Source organism: Temnothorax curvispinosus, unplaced genomic scaffold, assembly GCF_003070985.1.
Source record: "Temnothorax curvispinosus isolate PA1 unplaced genomic scaffold, ASM307098v1 QBEX01013040.1, whole genome shotgun sequence".
NCBI classification, from domain to species: domain Eukaryota; kingdom Metazoa; phylum Arthropoda; class Insecta; order Hymenoptera; family Formicidae; genus Temnothorax; species Temnothorax curvispinosus.
Window position 1 is genome coordinate 26194 of NW_020222820.1, and position 17890 is coordinate 44083.

General features: G+C 38.7%; 2 protein-coding genes across 2 annotated transcripts; both read right to left on the reverse strand.

Annotated features, from left to right (window-relative positions):
- Positions 1-45: 45 nt before the first annotated feature.
- On the reverse strand, positions 46-4656 carry LOC112463115 (heparan sulfate glucosamine 3-O-sulfotransferase 6-like). The gene is made up of 4 exons (XM_025029310.1): positions 4500-4656; positions 1942-2529; positions 860-1350; positions 46-516 (listed from the first exon to the last, which is right to left on the reverse strand). The coding sequence occupies exons 2-4, from the start codon at positions 2409-2411 to the stop codon at positions 392-394; spliced, it is 1086 nt and encodes a 361-aa protein (XP_024885078.1). The 5' UTR covers positions 2412-2529; positions 4500-4656; the 3' UTR covers positions 46-391.
- A 1828-nt stretch (positions 4657-6484) lies between these two features.
- Positions 6485-16447, reverse strand: LOC112463119 (sodium-independent sulfate anion transporter-like). Its single transcript, XM_025029315.1, has 11 exons — positions 16306-16447; positions 14534-14697; positions 11871-12124; positions 11265-11466; positions 10673-10893; positions 10169-10340; positions 9720-9887; positions 9389-9550; positions 8786-8926; positions 8559-8704; positions 6485-8146 (listed from the first exon to the last, which is right to left on the reverse strand). The coding sequence occupies exons 2-11, from the start codon at positions 14694-14696 to the stop codon at positions 7799-7801; spliced, it is 1977 nt and encodes a 658-aa protein (XP_024885083.1). The 5' UTR covers position 14697; positions 16306-16447; the 3' UTR covers positions 6485-7798.
- Between the last annotated feature and the right edge of the window lie 1443 nt (positions 16448-17890).

Here is a 17890-nt window from a genome sequence, read left to right on the forward strand (position 1 = left end):
GATATAAATAACAAACGGAACACAATGACTTCTATTATATATACGGAGTTCTTAAATTATTTTATAATAACGCTGTATTAAATCAATACAACAAAAAGATATGTATTTTCTTGCAATTCAATGCAATTTGAGAAGATTAAAACTTGATGAAATTAAAGACTACATCATCGGAAGCAAGATTTCGGAAAAGTTTCGTTCGAACGCTATATGGACTAAACGCGGCGCGCTCTGATGATATGACTGTAATATATATGTTCCTATCAGGTTACAGATATTCAGGCGTAGTAGATATCGTATTTGACAAGTACCAATAAGTACTTGATACACAACGAGAATTGACTCCGTTCCGTTTTCCTGCTTACGATATGTATGTATGCGACACGCGTGGATTTTAGTACCAGCCGAAATCCATACCCGCCAATTGATAAAATCGCTGATTGAACGGCCGATAGAAATCTCGAAGACGCTGAATCGCCATAGGATCGATGTAGGGATGACTGCGACCCTTGTTTTTTCCTGAAAAAATAACGCAATCAATTAATATTAAATTTATAAATAATTAATTTATAAAGTTATATGATTCTTTAATATTCTGCGCAAACAAGTAGAGATCAAATAATACATACATTCCATAAAAAGTTTGAGGAATTTTACTGTAAAAGATTAATCGGAAAGACCGATCACTGAGAGCTTCATCGTTTTTGCTGAAGAAGTATTGTACCATTTAAAATCAGAGGAAGACAGCGCTCTAAAATCTATGAAACGCATTCTACTTATTTCTCCAAAAATGGATTTTTAATGACAAATAATTGCGTGCTAGAAGTTCATTTATCCGCGCATCTCCCTCGACTATCCCTACCGAGACAGTGCGGCGTCGCGCGGTCCTCCGACTTGAGCAAGCAGGGAAAGCCCTTAGTGGCGTTGAAGTAGAAGTGTTTCTCGCATATCACCCGCTTCAGGCCCAGGAAATCCTGCACCCGGGTGATCTCCATCACCGGGTCGGCGATCAGACGTTCGCCGGACACGAATAAGAACTGCGTAAGCGGGAAGTATTGCAGCCACCGCTCCAGATGCCGCACGTAGACCCCGATCTTCAGCGGCATCCAGGAGGTGTCCACGATCCTCGAACCGTTCAGGAAGGCCAGATCCTCGAAGCGCGGCATTTTCCGACGCTTGCTCTTCACCTGCGTGTAATCGGAGATCGCCCGAGTCACCGGGTCCCTCACCACGACGATCAGCTTCATCCCCGGGTTCATGTGCTTCACCCTCTTCGGCACCTCGCTCGTCACGAAGTACGACGGCGTCTTCTCCATGGTGATCTGACCGACCAGAGTCGGCGGCATCCTGCGCCTAATTACACACCAACGTGTTTTATTGTATACCAGCGTTATTAAAAAATTAAATAAAATAATTATAATTAACCCGGGAACGGGCTCCAAATTTTCTTTTGCATAAATGGTCACTTAACTTTTTACACCTCAATTAAAAGTCATTGTTATTAATTACACATTGCATATTTTTCATTGTTCTGTGAATAATTAGTATTTGAGGACAATTATGTACAGATTCGCTCAACATTTTCTGGAAAAAGTAAAGAGAGATTTAAAAAAATATATTTAAAACTTTATTTTTCCGATACTGGGCTGTAAAAATCACCTCAGGCGCCCGTTCCCGGGTTAATCACTTATAACTAATTATTTATAATAAATTACTATAAAATAAATGAGATATTTGTAGATGGGTTTATACGTTTATATTTACAAAAGCTATCTTCACTTGAAGAAGTTATTACTTTATACACTTATATGTAGAAGTAGTATTAGCGGAGGAGCAAGCTCAAACTTATATCTCAGAACTTCGTAATGTCGAGGTCTTAAAAGCTTTAAATGGGATCAATGTCGTGTTGCGCTTCGATCGTTGAAACGATTTGGTCGCACGCACCTGTACCAACGGAATCCTTTAACGTAATGATGATCGAAGAAATGAACCTCGGAGCCGGCGGCGCGAATCGCGGGGTGCAATCGCAGGAACTCCAAAAGGGCCCTCGTCCCGCCTTTCTTCACGCCGATTATCAGGGCGGTCGGTAATTGCCGGCTTGGTACCAGACCCTGTTGCTTAAGCGTCTGATATCCCGATACACCTCTTTCGGGCGTACCGCTGGCGTTTCGGGACGAGAGAGGCTGCGGTCTTTTCAGGTCCGTCCAGCCGTCCGGAAGTGATGCCTGCTCGATCCTCGATCGTTCGGGACTCTGGTACAAGACGTTCCTCGGGGAGATCCGCGCTTTCTGCAGCGTGATCCTCTGCGATATGTCGGCCAGCATGTGCGAGTGATCGACGAAGAGCATCCACAGGTAGATGACCAACGCGCACACGAGGATCACGATCTTCCAGGAGCCCTTGCGCAATTCCATCGTCGTCGTCGTCGATTTTTACGAGTCGTCGTACTTGGTCGGCCTCCTGGATGCCATTATATCGCCGCGGTGTCTTCTGTCAGCCTCATCGACGCCGACACGCTCGCACCGATGCCGTCTGAAAGATATTCCGATATCTTGTTTACGTGGCCGCGTGATCAGACGGGAATAATCTTCGCTCGTGAATTATGCGCGGAAATGCAACTGGTGTATCCGGCAGCGGGTGAAAAATCGAACGCGATAGCATCCGCGACATTTAAAGGACCCGGTGTATCAGTTTCCCTTTTAAATTTTAATACAAGACGGAATTGGAAGATGTATACTCGGGGTCTTCCCCCTATAAAGAGAACACCGCAAATTCAAGTGTGTTATTTTGGCTGAAGCTTTTCTCACACATTTCTTGCCGTTTTGAATCACGTCATATTTAATATTGAACGATGTTATTATTTTAGATTGAACGTGTTATATACAGCGTAATTTGACAGATGAAGAAATATGTAAATGAAGCTTCAGTCAAATGTGTCATTTTTAGATGTTTTCGTGTGTAGAAGATAACACACTTGGATTTGCAGTGAAGACACCCAAATAGCAGAGTGACGTCAAAAAACATATTAATAACGTATTAATGACATCTCTAATGTTAACCAATACTTCATTAAGACGTGTTTAATATCCTGCTACCTAGACAGTAAGAACAACGTGAGCTTAAATTGAACAAGAATTTAGTTGAGTATATGTATAATTTCCCAATTACATGTAATCAAAAATTGATGAAGGAAAAATTTGCCATGTGGAGATATTCGGATAAATCATCTGCGTGTCTCCTTCCTTTTTATGGAAAAAGCTATCGTAGTTGCGAAAGAAGCACACAAAATTATAGCAATTATTGTAATATTTGCTATAATTTCCCCGTGCATTCTTTTTTGTAACTACAGTGTATTTCTGTAGTCTAAAACAAGGAATACGCTTTCAAGATGTACAATCAAATTTAAAATAGAAAAAATAACTTCCTCCGCCAGTGATTAAAAATAAAAAATATTATTTTGTTGCTCGACTAACCGGCAACAATATAAATAGTAAGCACTACGTTTCGACTCTAGGTTTAAGTGCAGTCCTTCTCAAGTGCAGTCTAAAAAATTAGGAACATAACGTCATATAATACAATAATTAATATATAATCAGTAAAAAAATTATCAAATTTAAAATATAAGGCAAATAAGAGCAAAACGCCAATATAAAATACAAAAAAGTAACTTTAATACAAACATAGACACAAATTACAGACATTTCGGTCTTAAAGTTTAGGACCTTCTTTAGTGTAACAATAAAAAATATAGATCCTTAAAACGAGTCATTTCCCTATATTTTAAATTTAATTGTCTTTCAGTAGTATTTTTCCATAAGGCTTGTTTCGGAAAAATATATATATCTTTTGGTTTTAAATAAGGTCTTTTTATTTTAAAAATAAAAAGATATCAAATGTAATTTATGATGCGGAGACGATTGTAATAAGAAGATACACGGAGTAAACTTGAGATATTTTCATGTTCTTGAAACTACTCCTCGAGATTCGGGATATTCGAATATTTAGTCTCAAAGTCTCGGACAAAAATGCATTTCTCGAAAATTACACAATCTCAGCTCACACTAAAAAAAAAGCTCCGTAATACAGATACATAATGGATCCGCTTCGTTTCTCGCGGCTGAAACGCACTCCTACTCCTATTTCCATAAAACGCAAAGCAGGTTCGCGCAAAGCTTCGTCAAGCTCCGTTCTTATATTCCTTTTGCTTGGAAGTGCAAAATAAGATATGCAAAACGGTTCTGTCCGATTCGCTTAACTTGAAAGCGGAATAAATTACAGAGAACATTTATTACAGTAAATAATTTTGAGTTTGAAGAAAAATGTTCGCCAGCTCTCCGCGGAATTTCCGAAAAAACGCCGAAAACGTCGGGGAGAGACTCCCGGACGTCGGTTTTCCCGGAGGGATGTCCGCGGGGTCGTCCCGACCGAATCCGAAGTTATTCCCCAAAGGGAGGCTTTCGCGAGGAAAGAGAGAGAGAGATGAAGGATATCGTCGCACTTACCCCGGAGTAGCGTGCCGCCGGTCGGAGACGCGTTCACTTTCACCCCGTGCGCGTCCGTCATCGGCCAACGTGCGACTGGCGCAGCCGGCGGAGGGTTGCGGATGATGCGGGCGCGCGGTCTCGCGCGCGGATAGCGTACATTTAGCGCGTTATCAAACGGCACGGGGCAGACCCGTAACTGGTCCACACGGCCCACCCGTCACCCGTCGCTCCTCCATGCCCGGCGCCCGTCCGCCCGCGCCGCTTCACGCCGCCGTCATGCGTGTTGCATCCCGCCGATGAGACGGGAAGTCGACGGCGTCGCGGCGTCGCGCGCGTATACGCCGAGATATCTCCCTTATCCCGCGAGATGAAAGGAAGCTGCGGGAACACATCGCGTTTCTCTGTTCCGACAGCGAACAGCGAACCGCGCAGACTATATCGCGGTCATGATCGCTCGTTGCCCCGTTTCCGCGGATCCATCGGCTTCTCGCTAAATTTTAGGCAGCGACAGATTTCTCTGGTTCCTCCTTACTTTTTTAATAATTATAATAATTATAATAATCTGAGATTTTCTTTTTTTAGTTCCTTCTCGGAAACGGGGGCGTTGGAAATAATTCGCGGGTAGGCGCCGCGATCCTCGGCTACGGTTCTGGCGACGGTGTTCGTAACAATCGATAACGCCCGGCCGGCTGGGAGAAGGGAGACCATCGCCCTATATAATGCGCCGTGTAGGGATAAGATTTATATCTGCCGATGAACAATCAGGCTAATGAGAGCGCGAGAGCGACCTTACGCTGGACCGAGTCTCGCCCTGTCATCGCGTATTACATCGTTAACCGTTGTATCGAGAAACGCGACGGCTGTTGTGTCGCGCGCGTGCAAAGGGGTGTCGATCGCGCATATAGGGTGGACAGGAGGGTGACTTTTCGAACGACAAAAGCTTTTTAAAATCATTTTTGAATAAACAATCGTTCTACACAATTTTCACTCGCGATATGAAAGGACGGATTTTAGGTCTGGTATAGTCGGACGATCTAAAGCGGATGATGATCGATGACGATCTCCAAAATTAAACTGTAATCGTAAATTTATCGCAGAAATCGCGAAGAACGTCTGCACGTTGATCTAAACATTTTGATTATTATCTCTGACTTAATTGCGACTATATGTGTGACGTGCTTTTTTACAATAAATATATGCGTCACTGATTTTGAGAAGATTGTTTCGAAGCTAATTGCGTTCTTTCTTTACGTTCCCTTATAGAAATTTAATACTGTGATTATTTGGCTAGTAATTAATTACTTATTTTGAGTATTAAAATCATTAAAAACAGTACTTTTAATACTCAAAATAAGTAATTAATCACTAGCCAAATAATCACTTACAGTATTAAATTTCTGTAAGGGTTGGAGACTGGAAATGACTGGAAACAAATTAATACACGATTACATAATAATTACATATTAATTGACATGTATAATATATTATATACATATGCAGGATATAAAACAAACTATATTGCAATTTATATACATTGTTCAATTATATACAGACTTACCGCTTGTAAGTCTATATCGAGTGGACGAAGCTTATCCACGATAGCACAGATGCAGACGCTATTAAGTAATTTACCACAGGATTCTATAATCTTGTTTTATGTAACGTAATTACGCATAGTTGCAGCATAATATTTCTCTGCAGATTAATATCGGCATTATCTCGCCGAAGTAGCACGCCGCATTAAATCCATCTTTCAGCGATACGAGAGCCCATCTCGCTGCCGAAAGAACGCAACAACTTTTGCTTTTGCTATTATATTACCGCATCGCTTAAAACTCTGTTTGTTTAATTTACTTAAAATTAAATTGTAAGCTCTCATATAACGCTGTTACAGTTTTAATAATAATATTAAAATTAAAATTATCTTTACAATTATTATTACAAAATATAGATATGTATAATTAATACTATTTTTTACACCATACAGCGTTTACTAAAAAATTTTTTTTGTTAAACCATGCAGTCATATAATAGAAAAAACTTTTTTCTTTTACGAATCAAGAATATTATAAATTAGTTGCGTTTTGCGAAATTTTTTGTCGACGCGTGAGATGAAGCACGCGTCGTCGATGCAATAAACGTTTTTTAAAAATTCACGAGAGATCTATCATATTCCCGTAACAAGCGTCACGACGGAAGCTACGATCCGCCGAATATCTCTCCGCCAGACATTCCCAAGGAACACATTGCAGTCAAAGTGACATCATTTTCTCGTCATATTGATATAAAAGTAACGTAAATTTGGTCAATATGACGTCAAATTGACATCATTTTGACTTCCTGTTCTCCTTAGGTTGTTTATAAAATTATCACAGTATTGTTCGAACTTATTTTACTTATATGTACACGCGTTCCTAGAATACAGGGGGTGTGCTACTTTGCATAAAGCAGTAGGCGTATAAAAATGTACAATGGAAACTTCTTCCTGCCGCGAATCTCAAACAGCGTAAGGGGTTTAAATACGAGAACGCTGAGTGATATCGATTGGAACGTTACGCAGATGTTCCCGCTTCATCACGGAGTTAAATAAATACTTGGACGAGACAAGAATTTGAACGAGGATCTATAGAGATATTTGAGATGTCTAAAAGGCGCCTTTTTAAGCCGCATTTTAATTTTTCAGACGTTTCCCAGTCGCTCCCGGAATTTCCTGTCGTACAGGATACTTCCAAGCTGCACTTCTACATATAATATCTCTCCCTCTTCGAGATACATAACAGTATACATGTATATTATATACATATACCGAGATATTTGAAATCTATTCGACATATATATTTATATATGCTTCAACTTTTCTCTGGCTTCTCCGATTGCTTCCGCTACCCGCGCGAATCAAGATTTCGCCAGTATTTTTTCGCCTAGATCCTAAACGAGGATTTAAAGTTGAACTTTCAGGCATTGTCGTTACGGTCGATGATACCTTCTACGTCATTCTATCGTCGCTTTCGTTGTTATTTGGAACTTCAAGTCGCGAGATACCGCCGAACTGACGACGACGTAATAAATACACAAGTTGCTTCGTAAAATTTCGTTTTCATGACGATTGGATTTGAAGAGATTCACGTACGGGCTGCCTCGCAGTCCAGTCGACCGCGTCAAAGAATCGGAATTATAAAAGTCTCCCAATTCTCGCGTATTTGGTAACCGGCTGTCGCATCCGGATAACAGCCTCGAGGAACATGGTATGAAAGTACGAATGCACATTTTACGATCGGAAGCAATATTTCGACCGTGCCGTAAGACTTCCATTTCATCTACTTCATGTAGCCCTTCTCCTTCAGTAGATCGTCCAACGTTTCCTGATTGTAGTAGACGACGAAATCCGTGGGTTCGACGCCCTCGAAGACGGCGTATACCGACGGCTTCAGATTGTAGAAGAAGAGCGGCTGGCCCCTCTTGGCGAAGTCCTTCGTCAGGATCTCGATGACCGTGGCGGCCGTGAAGTCCGCACCGTAGATATGCGAACAGTCGATCACTACAGGCGTCGCGACGCTCTCGGCGCGTCGGCTGTACTTGGTTACCAAATTGCGAACGTAGTCCACCGACGGGAAGATCAAGCAACGATCCGGCGTCAGCATTAAGTACTCGATACCGTGAAGAGTCTGTCGGACGAAAGAAAATAAAATGAAAACGGGTATTATCACGCCGAAAGACACACTGTTAAATATTTAAAGGATAAAATTTAAACAAATAAGCCTTGTTAAATAATATTTTGTTATTTTTAACCACCATGTACCAAGATTTATTATTTTAACGCAAAACAGTATTATTTCAACTCAATTGATTTAGTTAAATTAACGACACATTGAATGCGAGTAGCGGTGACCTATAGGAATGGTTAAAAATAATGACTCAAATTGAGTGTAATTTAATACTACATGAATTTAACAGCGTATCAGTCAAATCCGTAAAGAATACGAGCTTGAATAAAGAGCAGTATGAAAAATTGAAGAGTTAAAGCAAACGCTCGCGAATGAGAAATCGATTTCATATTTCAAGCAAATCAATAATTACCTTGAGTTTCTCCACGGATATTTTCGGCCTGGCGGCGTGATACAGGATGAAGAGAATATTTATCCCGACACCGCAGAGGATGCCGATCTCCAATTGCAGCACCAAACACGCGATAAACGTTCCCAGCCCCGGGATGAGGTCGGATTCTGCGAGAAGGAGGAACAAGTTAATTTCGTGGCGTATCGCAAATTTATCTGGTATCTTGTGAGAGGTATGTGCGCTCTTACTTTTCGTCCTCCACATCGGCTTCACCACTTTGACTTCGACCATGAAGATGACCGCGGCGATAATGATAGCCGCCAGAGTGGCGCGTGGAATGAAACTGAAGTACGGGGTGAGGAATAGCAGGGCTAAAATTACCAGCACACCTGAAATTCCAGATTGTTACTATACTTAGTCTTCATCAGCACAATCGAATAAATTAAAAAATAAACGAATTAAGATGTTGACATGCTACGAGAGAGTTACAATTAGTATTTGCTGTTTTAATACTGTCATAATATTACATTCCAATAATAAAATAAGGTTTAAATTTACATAATTTTTTTATAAAAAATTCCAACTCTGATTAAAATTTAATTTGCACGAATAATTTAGTTTTTCTTTTTTTGTGTTCTGCAGGATAAGGCTCGTTTAAGACACTCGTCCTTAAAGGGTTAACAAAAGACTTGCTTCTGGGCAAATTCTATATTATCGAAGAAATTTAGCGAGAGCGCAGGAAATCTTTGCAAGATATCATTCTCCGATTTTTCTCCACTTTCAACTTTCCAACTCTACAGGATAAATGGATGCAACAATTGATTTGCGGAGAAGCCACGAACGGAACTCACCAGTATAAACGCCGCCGAACGGCGTCCTGACACCGGAAGCGTTGTTCACCGCGCTCCTGCTGAGGGATCCCGTGCCCGGGAAAGCTTGCATGAAGGAATTTCCGATATTCGATATACCGATTGCTATCAGCTCCTGCGTGGCGTCCACCGATTTTCCGTTAGCTGTAAAAATGCAATAAATAATCGTTCTAAACGAAAAGTTCCAAGCAATTCGATCACATTGGGATAAAAGGATAAATGTCGGCCCTTCGCGATAAAAGTTCTGGTCAGTTCTCAATTTCTCAATGCGAAATTACACGGCCGAACACGCAACTTTCTGAGGCTTGCTTACCAAAGGCCTTGCAGATAGCGATGTCTTCCATTAGAGAGATGAGCGGTATTACGACGATGCCGCTGCCCAGATTACCGAGCATCTCGATAAACGTGACCGTCGTATTGTCATCGTTGGCGAATCCGAATGGCGGAACTTGTACAGCAGGCATACCTCCCGGTATGTGGCCTGAAATAAAAAATTTTACTTTTAGGACACTCTATCGGATATTCGAATCTTATGATTTATTAAGATTTAATAACAATTTTTCTTTCAACAATACACATGCAATCAAAATAAATTTTGTATACATTTTATCTCACTATAATTCATAATCGAAATTTTTCTTTTTTCAAAAATTTTGCATTTATTTATGTCATGTTACGACGTGATGTGCCTGTTATTTTTGATAAAAGTTTATTTTGCGGTCGGGTTTTTTCGAAAATATATATTTTATTTGCGTTGCATACCAATCAATCTGACAGGCGAGTTATTTTGAAAACTCCAGCCCAGTAAACCGCAAATTACTACTAGGAGTGCATTTCGCGAGGTGCCGATCAGCCAGATGATTTTATTCACGACTCGATGTTTGGTAGTATGATGCTCCTCCTTTTTCGGGCCGATTTTGCACGAGGCTAATAACTGCAATCACACGTAAAAATATTATTTTATTGCAATAATATTAATATTAATATTAATATTAAATCGCTTTTATCGTTAATTAAGTGTTTCCCGTTAATAATTTTAATCGCTTTCTCTCTCAAAGTTATCACAAATATTTATTTAAAATAAAGCTATAATTTATTTCCGTTCGCGTTTTAAACGAGATGCTCGCTCTGCATTAAATTTATATTCTACACGTGCAATATCTAAATCGCTTGATTTAAATTTAAATATTTACGTCACGTTGCGAGAGGATTTTAATAATTTCTCGCAATATATACATTTCTCGTAATGCCGTATTGAATAATTACCCTCAGAATTAATAGCAGTGCTATGCAGGATGCTCCAAGAGTAGCGTCCCAGGCGGATGTCTGATGTATCAGTCCACCGATACTCCGCCACATCTCGATAAATTGAGAGCCATTTGCAGGAATACCGAGGAGGTCTTTGACTTGCGACGTGACAATTATCAAAGCCACCGCCGACGTGAACCCGGAGCTTACCGGTCCGGACACGAAATCTATTAGAAATCCTAAAAAACAAGAAACAACGAAATATGATCTCAAGTTTTCACACGATAAAAACGGGATTTGAAAGAGAAAGCGACATTTTAATATTAAATAGAATGAGAAAATGTATTTTATCTCACGTTTGAAAATATTAAAAAATTCAACTAAAACACTACTTAATACTCTTATTATTAAATTTAATTTTTCAAAATTATTAATTATGGAGTTAGTTTAAGTAAAACCTTTTAATGTTTTTAATTCACGTCAAATAATTAATTCGCCCCGCTCTTTTTATGCAATTTCATATTCAACGACGGGCTCTTTTAAAAATACCGAGGTGTTTTACGATCTCTCAAATTAAATTAATCTTGATAAATTGCTGAAAACGACTTACCGAGACCGAATATACCCATTATTAATTCCACGATTCCGGCCAGAAAGCACAATAGAATCGCATGCGGCACCGGAGCGTCCAAATGAGACACTGTTTGATAAGTTAACAAAGATATTATGGCAGTGGGCCCCATGGGTATGTCCTTGCAGGACCCGAAAATCACGTAGATGAAACAACCCAGGAAACTGCCGTATAAACCATACTGAAACAAAAGATTGATATACATCCGTATCTAAAAAAGGTATGTAAAAAAATATAAAACCGGTAATTTTTTTTTCTTAAAAAAGTCCAGCCTAGTCATCATCTATCGCTTTTCAATGTCGATCTTTGTAAGCAACTAAAATTTTATCAAATTAAATCTATCTGTAAAATTAATTAAAAGACAGCCATTATTTATTTCGTATCTCTTGCAAATTAGTATAAGAATCTTCATACTCTTCTTTTTTAAGATCTCGATTTCGTTCTTCCTTTTCTATTAATTAAGTTAAGTGAAAGAAACATTTGGCCAAACGTGCAAACGTACTAACGTAATCTCGTCGCAATTCTTATGTAAATCTCCGTAAGTCATTGCGCGAGCGATAAACGTCTCGTCGCTGGTTTATGTACCTGCGGCGGTAAACCGGCGACGTTCGAGTACGCCAGCGACTGAGGAATGACGGTGAGGCCCACGGTGATTCCGGCCACCAGATCACCGAGCGCATCTTGAGCGTTGTACCTTGGCAGCCAGTTCAGGACCGGCAGCCTCTTGTAAAGGGTTTTCTTCGTGCATATGGCCCTGGCACGCCGCCTCGCGTGCTGCAACGCCGATGTCAGGAGGCCTTCCTTCTGCTTGACCTCGTCATCCCCCGGCTCTTCGATCACTGTTCGCACACGGCAAATAAATTTATAATATGAGTATAATAATCTAAAAATTTACGTCATCCTTAATTTTAGCTCCTATTATATAATATATAAATTCAACCCTTTATTTATTTATATTTCTCAGATATATATCGCGTGAAAATTCATTTTATAAAGAGTCTTGTAATTTCAGTCGTAATATTTCACTTGTCAATTTATATAATCTATTGATTTAAACACGTTTCCGATATTATTATTTTTTTCGAGTTTTATAAGATTTATTCGGTTTAAAAATGCATGATTCATCTTAAATGATTGCGATGACTGAGTGCAAATTGTTTTCAGTCCCCTCTCACTTATTTGTCAGTCATTTCGACCGTATACATAATTTTTTGACCCACTTATAACGCAAATAAGAACGATCTGCAAAAACCAGCTGGCCAAACTTCACCGTGACCATGTACTTTTAACACGGGGATTCGCGTCTGTCGTATCATACGCGGCCCACCAGCCCATAAATAATTTCGTGCACGCGAAAATGCAACGGTGACAAGCACGGTAACAAGGACGGAGTACTCTCGTACAGACAGCGCCGACACTTGAATTTATTATCTTGGCGAATACAGGCACGCGAAAAGAAAAAGGGGGAAAAAAAATATGCTACCGCGTATACATATAGGCTGAGATGTAAATTTCTAAAAACATTATGTACTCCTCAGAAGGCCGATTTTTCGTTCGCCGGCGTCAAGGAAGGCGAACCAGTTCCGCGGAATGAAATCATTGGCGACGTGAAGGCACATTGCCGTGATCTTGCATGCATTAATGTCATCAGGCGCTTTGATTATGCAGTTTTGATAATGCAGTAACTCCCGAAAGTACGATAATTTTTTAATTATATTACTTTTATACGAGCGCGATGCGCAACGGGTGGATATTATGACACTTTTTTTTACCGAGAAATAAAATGATAGAAAGATTAACACGTTTTGTGCCAGACTATAAATTTTAATTATATGACATTTTTTTTATCCGGAAATAAAATGATGCAAAGATTAACACGTTCCGTGCCAGATTGTTCATATCGCGTGGATCACAGGTGAATCATGCAGCATGTTCATTATAGTTGTTAAATAAATTGTGCTTCATAATAATTACAAACGTAAACAAATTATTATTATTATAAGGAAAAAGTACAAAATACAAAACAAAGCCCATGTTTTTATACTTAACACATTTATACTTAACACTAACATTTAATATAAAAATACTTATTAATAACCGAAGAATAAAATATATAACGGCTTGAGCGGAAAAGTCAGCAGTGATTAATAATGCATTATAATATATGGAGAATAAACTCGTTGAATATTAGAATATAAAAAACATTTTTATACAACAATTTATCTTTTCTATTTCCTTATCTTGATTATTTGTAATATTTTGTAATACTTTTATCAAACCGTTTATTGAAATTGAATCAACTGTTATCATCTCCAACTTGAAAAATTATCAATGTGGAATTTTATCAGAGGTCGTTTTTTTTTAATCAATGACTATTAAATACGATGCAATTGTGAAGCAAGAGTCCTTATCTCCGCTGAATAAATTGGAGCCGTGGCGTGAAGCCGAAGTTTCGTAACGTGACGATCGATATCAATAAATTTACATGAAAATGTAATCAGATCAGAAACTATGGTCATCGTCGTTTCTATTATACGTCGTTGTGTAAAATTGAATTGAAAAATTCCGAAATCTTCTGCATTTGATAATTTAAAGTATATCTGCGACCGCATCTTGTTGTTTTATGTTTCAAGATGACGTAACTGCGGTAACGTAGGACGGACAATTTAAATTATCTCTATCAAATTAAGTTTAAACACGAGACTTCGTATATCATTATCACCCTCGTGAAAATACTTAAAGTATCAAACACACGCAAGATCTCGGCCGATTTCGTAACACGAGTCGCTGTTAGATGCTTGTCCGAACAGTCGTGGAATTTTACGATAGGTACTCACTTTTGTGGCATCCTCGCCGCGTGCGAGAAGTAAATTATGCTTTAAAATACGACGATGAATAGAACTTATGTTTATACAGCGTTCCCCTGCGCGTATCCATCCGAGAAATAATTTTTCACATATAATTATATACAAAATATATCTTCATTATGTTTTGTATTTCTTTTTATATAATATCTGTTAGTTTATATAATTCAAGAATAATTTTTTTAATTATTTTTTAATTCTTTTAATTATTTTTCTTGTATATACGTTCAAAGATTATACAAAAAAGAGGAAACATATATGGACATATTTCATATAATATAAAATGTATGGAAAATTTTTTCCCGAGCGCTCTGCGTGCAGCTCAGCGAAAAATACGATTTCGTATCAAGTATCAACCTTTTGCGCTGTACGTTTAGAACTTACAGATGAAATCTGAAGAGCCTTGTATATCGCGGTGGTTTCCGTGCGATGTGTGAAGAGATTGAAACGAATGAATGAGATCCACGTTGTTGGTGGATCCGGTTAAGCCGTGATTCACGTAGCCCTCCAGGCCCTGCCTGCTGTCCGAGCTGCTATTGTCTTTCATTCTGAAAACGTGAAATATCAAAATTAATGCGAGGTCAAATCAACGAGAGACGATCGAAATTTTCTATTCGCAAACGCTATATTTAAAATAAAATGATCTACTGCGAAATAATCTGCACAGCAGGATATTTTATATTCTTTGCAAAAAAGATATAGAAAAAGATCAAATGAGATGCAGAGATGGAGGGAAAAAGAGGATAATTTTATAAAAAAAGAAACGTTCGCGTTTCGAAGAATTAAAAATATCCCGAGCTTCCGATTGGCGGTTAGATTAATAACATGTGACAACGCGATCGCGATACTCTAGTCATCGTTAGTTAAAACGATTGGAGAGACGATATTTGCGAAGTGGAAGACACCACGATCGGTCTATTAAACTTGGCCGTGAACCAAGTACTAATTGCAGTCAAGGCGACATTGTCACGAGGATGTCTTATAACCCACCTTATCTCGTCCATTATAGGAAAAATACATTATGAAAATATTATATCACTATATCATAAATGAGATGATTAGATTAGACGTGATCCGTCGCCGCGACACTCGCGGAGCAAATTCTGTCGCGAGAGAATCGCAACGAGAGATCTGCTTGTTATGCCGCAAGTAAACCGCGAAAGCGATGACTGTTTCTGTCTGAGCGAAAAATGTCGAGTTAACCGAAATCAATAGCTGTTATGATTAATATTATAAACAATAGCTATTATAATTAATAATATTGCAATAATAGCATCTGTAATTAGATACATGTTAATTCAGCAACAGATACTTATAATATAATTACAAATATTAGTTCAGTTGTATCAGTTATGTTAAAGTTTTTTTTTGGCATTCGCCAAAGTAACCCGATGTTGTCAGGAGTGTTATCCGACTAAGCGTCTCTTTTTTCTCATTGCGGGATTGCCGGGTTCCTCTTACGCTAAAAGCGTCGCTTAAGCGCGTCGCGGGCGCAGCCCCCAAATGCAGGCCGGCTGGGTTACGTGAGCTCGTGTGGTTATCGTAACAACTAGTGTCTCTATTTTATGTAAGACACCCGGGGTTTCATAACTTTTAAAATCTTGTACTCCCCACAGAACCTGCGGGGATCGATATTGCCTCGCGCGGCCCAGTACGAGCAGTTTACGCGAATTCGCGCGCGCGGCCGTCCCGCGGGAACATCGCGCTTGTTTCTCCTTTATTAAAAATTAAAGCGAAAACTTTCGTCCATTCATTTCAGAGCCGTAGGGAAATTACAATTCCGCGATTTACGGGCGTTTAATTTTGAGAGATACTCAGCGCGCGCGGATCTCCCGAAACGTTTGCGCGGCTCGCTCGCTCGCTCGGTTTTTCTTCCGCGACTTATTCGTAGCGCTTGGCTCTAATTTTCGTGGGTTTAATTTTGATCTTGTTTAAATCTTATTTGGAGAAGATTTTTTCCCCTGATAATGCGCAATATGCCTCGTGACGATAGCACACGGAAGATAATCCGTGTGAATCCTCACTCGAGGTATGCTTTTGATATTGAAGCCGCATTGCGTAAGCGCGCGACATGCGCAAGCACAATTCTGCATCAATCATTGCAATTAGACAACAAAGCAATAAGTATAATCAGGTGACTAATTTCATTGACATACTTTCCTGCTCGGTTCGCGGCAGTCCGAAATTGATGATCCCAGACGAATTTTTGCAGTTCATTCGTATTTACGTTTGATTTCACATTTCACCAATATTGACTCGATTGTAATCACATATGAAATTTGATTAATTTAAGTCTTTTCCGAGCGATTCTTTTTATATACGTTACACATTGGACATCATTGCTAATTAGATAATAGCGCTCGATATGCGGCAATAAATAACGTATAATAAAATAAGAAATATGTAACACTTTAATTAGAGAAAACGTAACTTTTATAGAGATAATTTTAACGTCTACAATTAATCAAGAATTAATTAAACTTCGTGCATATTTAAGGTCTAAGTTTCGTGCGTATTTAAATTTATTTCCAAGAGTTACGTTTATCTCTTTTATTTCTAATTAAATAATAACGAAGGCGACGAGGAATTTAGAATTGCATAAAATTTAGAACTCAAGCTTTCTTATAAATAATGTCAGCATATGAATTTCTTTAAATTTTTTCACCGGTTAGTTTTCGAGAACGTTTATAACAAAGTTCAAGATTTTTTAATGGGTTTTAATGGCAGTCTTGATGCTGCACATCAATTATTAACAAAAATACTTATTAAAAATGTTAAAAATTTATGTAATTTAAATTTATGTTTAATATAGAAAAAATGATACTAAAAGTATCTTCAAAGATTTGAAAAATATGATCCCATGGTCTTGCAATATTAAATTGCACTGCAGCAGAACCGCAGTAATAAATCGATATCAAAATGTGTATTTAATTGACATTTACTTAAATAGGACAATGAAAATAGAAAATAGATATAGACTTCTTGTCACATCTCAAGTATTATACGTTGGTTAAGTGCTTCGCAGTATAAAATGCACATACAAGATTACGCGATAAAACTTTTATTGTGTGGCGTAAAAATGACGTTAAAAAATCGTGACTTTTTGCTAGAAGAAATGTTCTCAAAAATTAACCGGTAAAAAAATTTTTTAAATTTACATGCTGATATTATATTTATAAAAGAATTTATATTTTGAAATTTTGTGTAATTCTTAACATTTCTACGTCCTTAACAGACTTCGCGTAAGTCGAAAAAAAAATAAACTTTTTTATCACAACTTAAGATTGAGCTCCCGTCGAGTACTTTCTTTATCACTCGCGACGGATTTTATTACGACGGATTAAAGCTTATCAGTTGAAATTGGCATTCGTTCGGCGTGATATATAGGTGCCTTCGAGCGAACGTGTCCGAATCTAAAACTGAAATAAAATATGTCGTCTCACGCGCGCACAAAGTGCACGACGACGTGCCGACGAACACCAGAGTCGGCGTTTGATCTTCGATAGAGCCGGCGTAATTCGCTGTTAGAAGTAGCAATTACTACAAGTGGGTTCGATTGACTGGCGTCATTTCGTCTGATTGTTTCGCCAATACCGCGACGTTTGCTTGCAAATGAAAGCAAAATGAAAACGATAAGGGAATTAAAAGCCTATTCCGCGATTTTGTGCCATGCCAACGCGACGGTATATGAGTTTCTCGGCGGTGATGACTACGAGAAATTTTTCGACTCGCGTACTTTTT

What these genes read in the sequence shown, in the direction of transcription:
- LOC112463115 (XM_025029310.1), bottom strand. Translation starts at nt 2,411, where the DNA reads ATGGAATTGCGCAAGGGCTCCTGGAAGATCGTGATCCTCGTGTGCGCG. An exon ending in AAAGGATTCCGTTGGTACAG is followed by an intron (nt 1,351 to 1,941) that starts GTGCGTGCGACC and finishes GTGTGTAATTAG; the next exon opens with GCGCAGGATGCCGCCGACTC. An exon ending in CGCGACGCCGCACTGTCTCG is followed by an intron (nt 517 to 859) that starts GTAGGGATAGTC and finishes TTATTTTTTCAG; the next exon opens with GAAAAAACAAGGGTCGCAGT.
- LOC112463119 (XM_025029315.1), bottom strand. Translation starts at nt 14,696, where the DNA reads ATGAAAGACAATAGCAGCTCGGACAGCAGGCAGGGCCTGGAGGGCTAC. An exon ending in CGCTATCTGCAAGGCCTTTG is followed by an intron (nt 9,551 to 9,719) that starts GTAAGCAAGCCT and finishes GCATTTTTACAG; the next exon opens with CTAACGGAAAATCGGTGGAC. An exon ending in GTTCGGCGGCGTTTATACTG is followed by an intron (nt 8,927 to 9,388) that starts GTGAGTTCCGTT and finishes CTGGAATTTCAG; the next exon opens with GTGTGCTGGTAATTTTAGCC.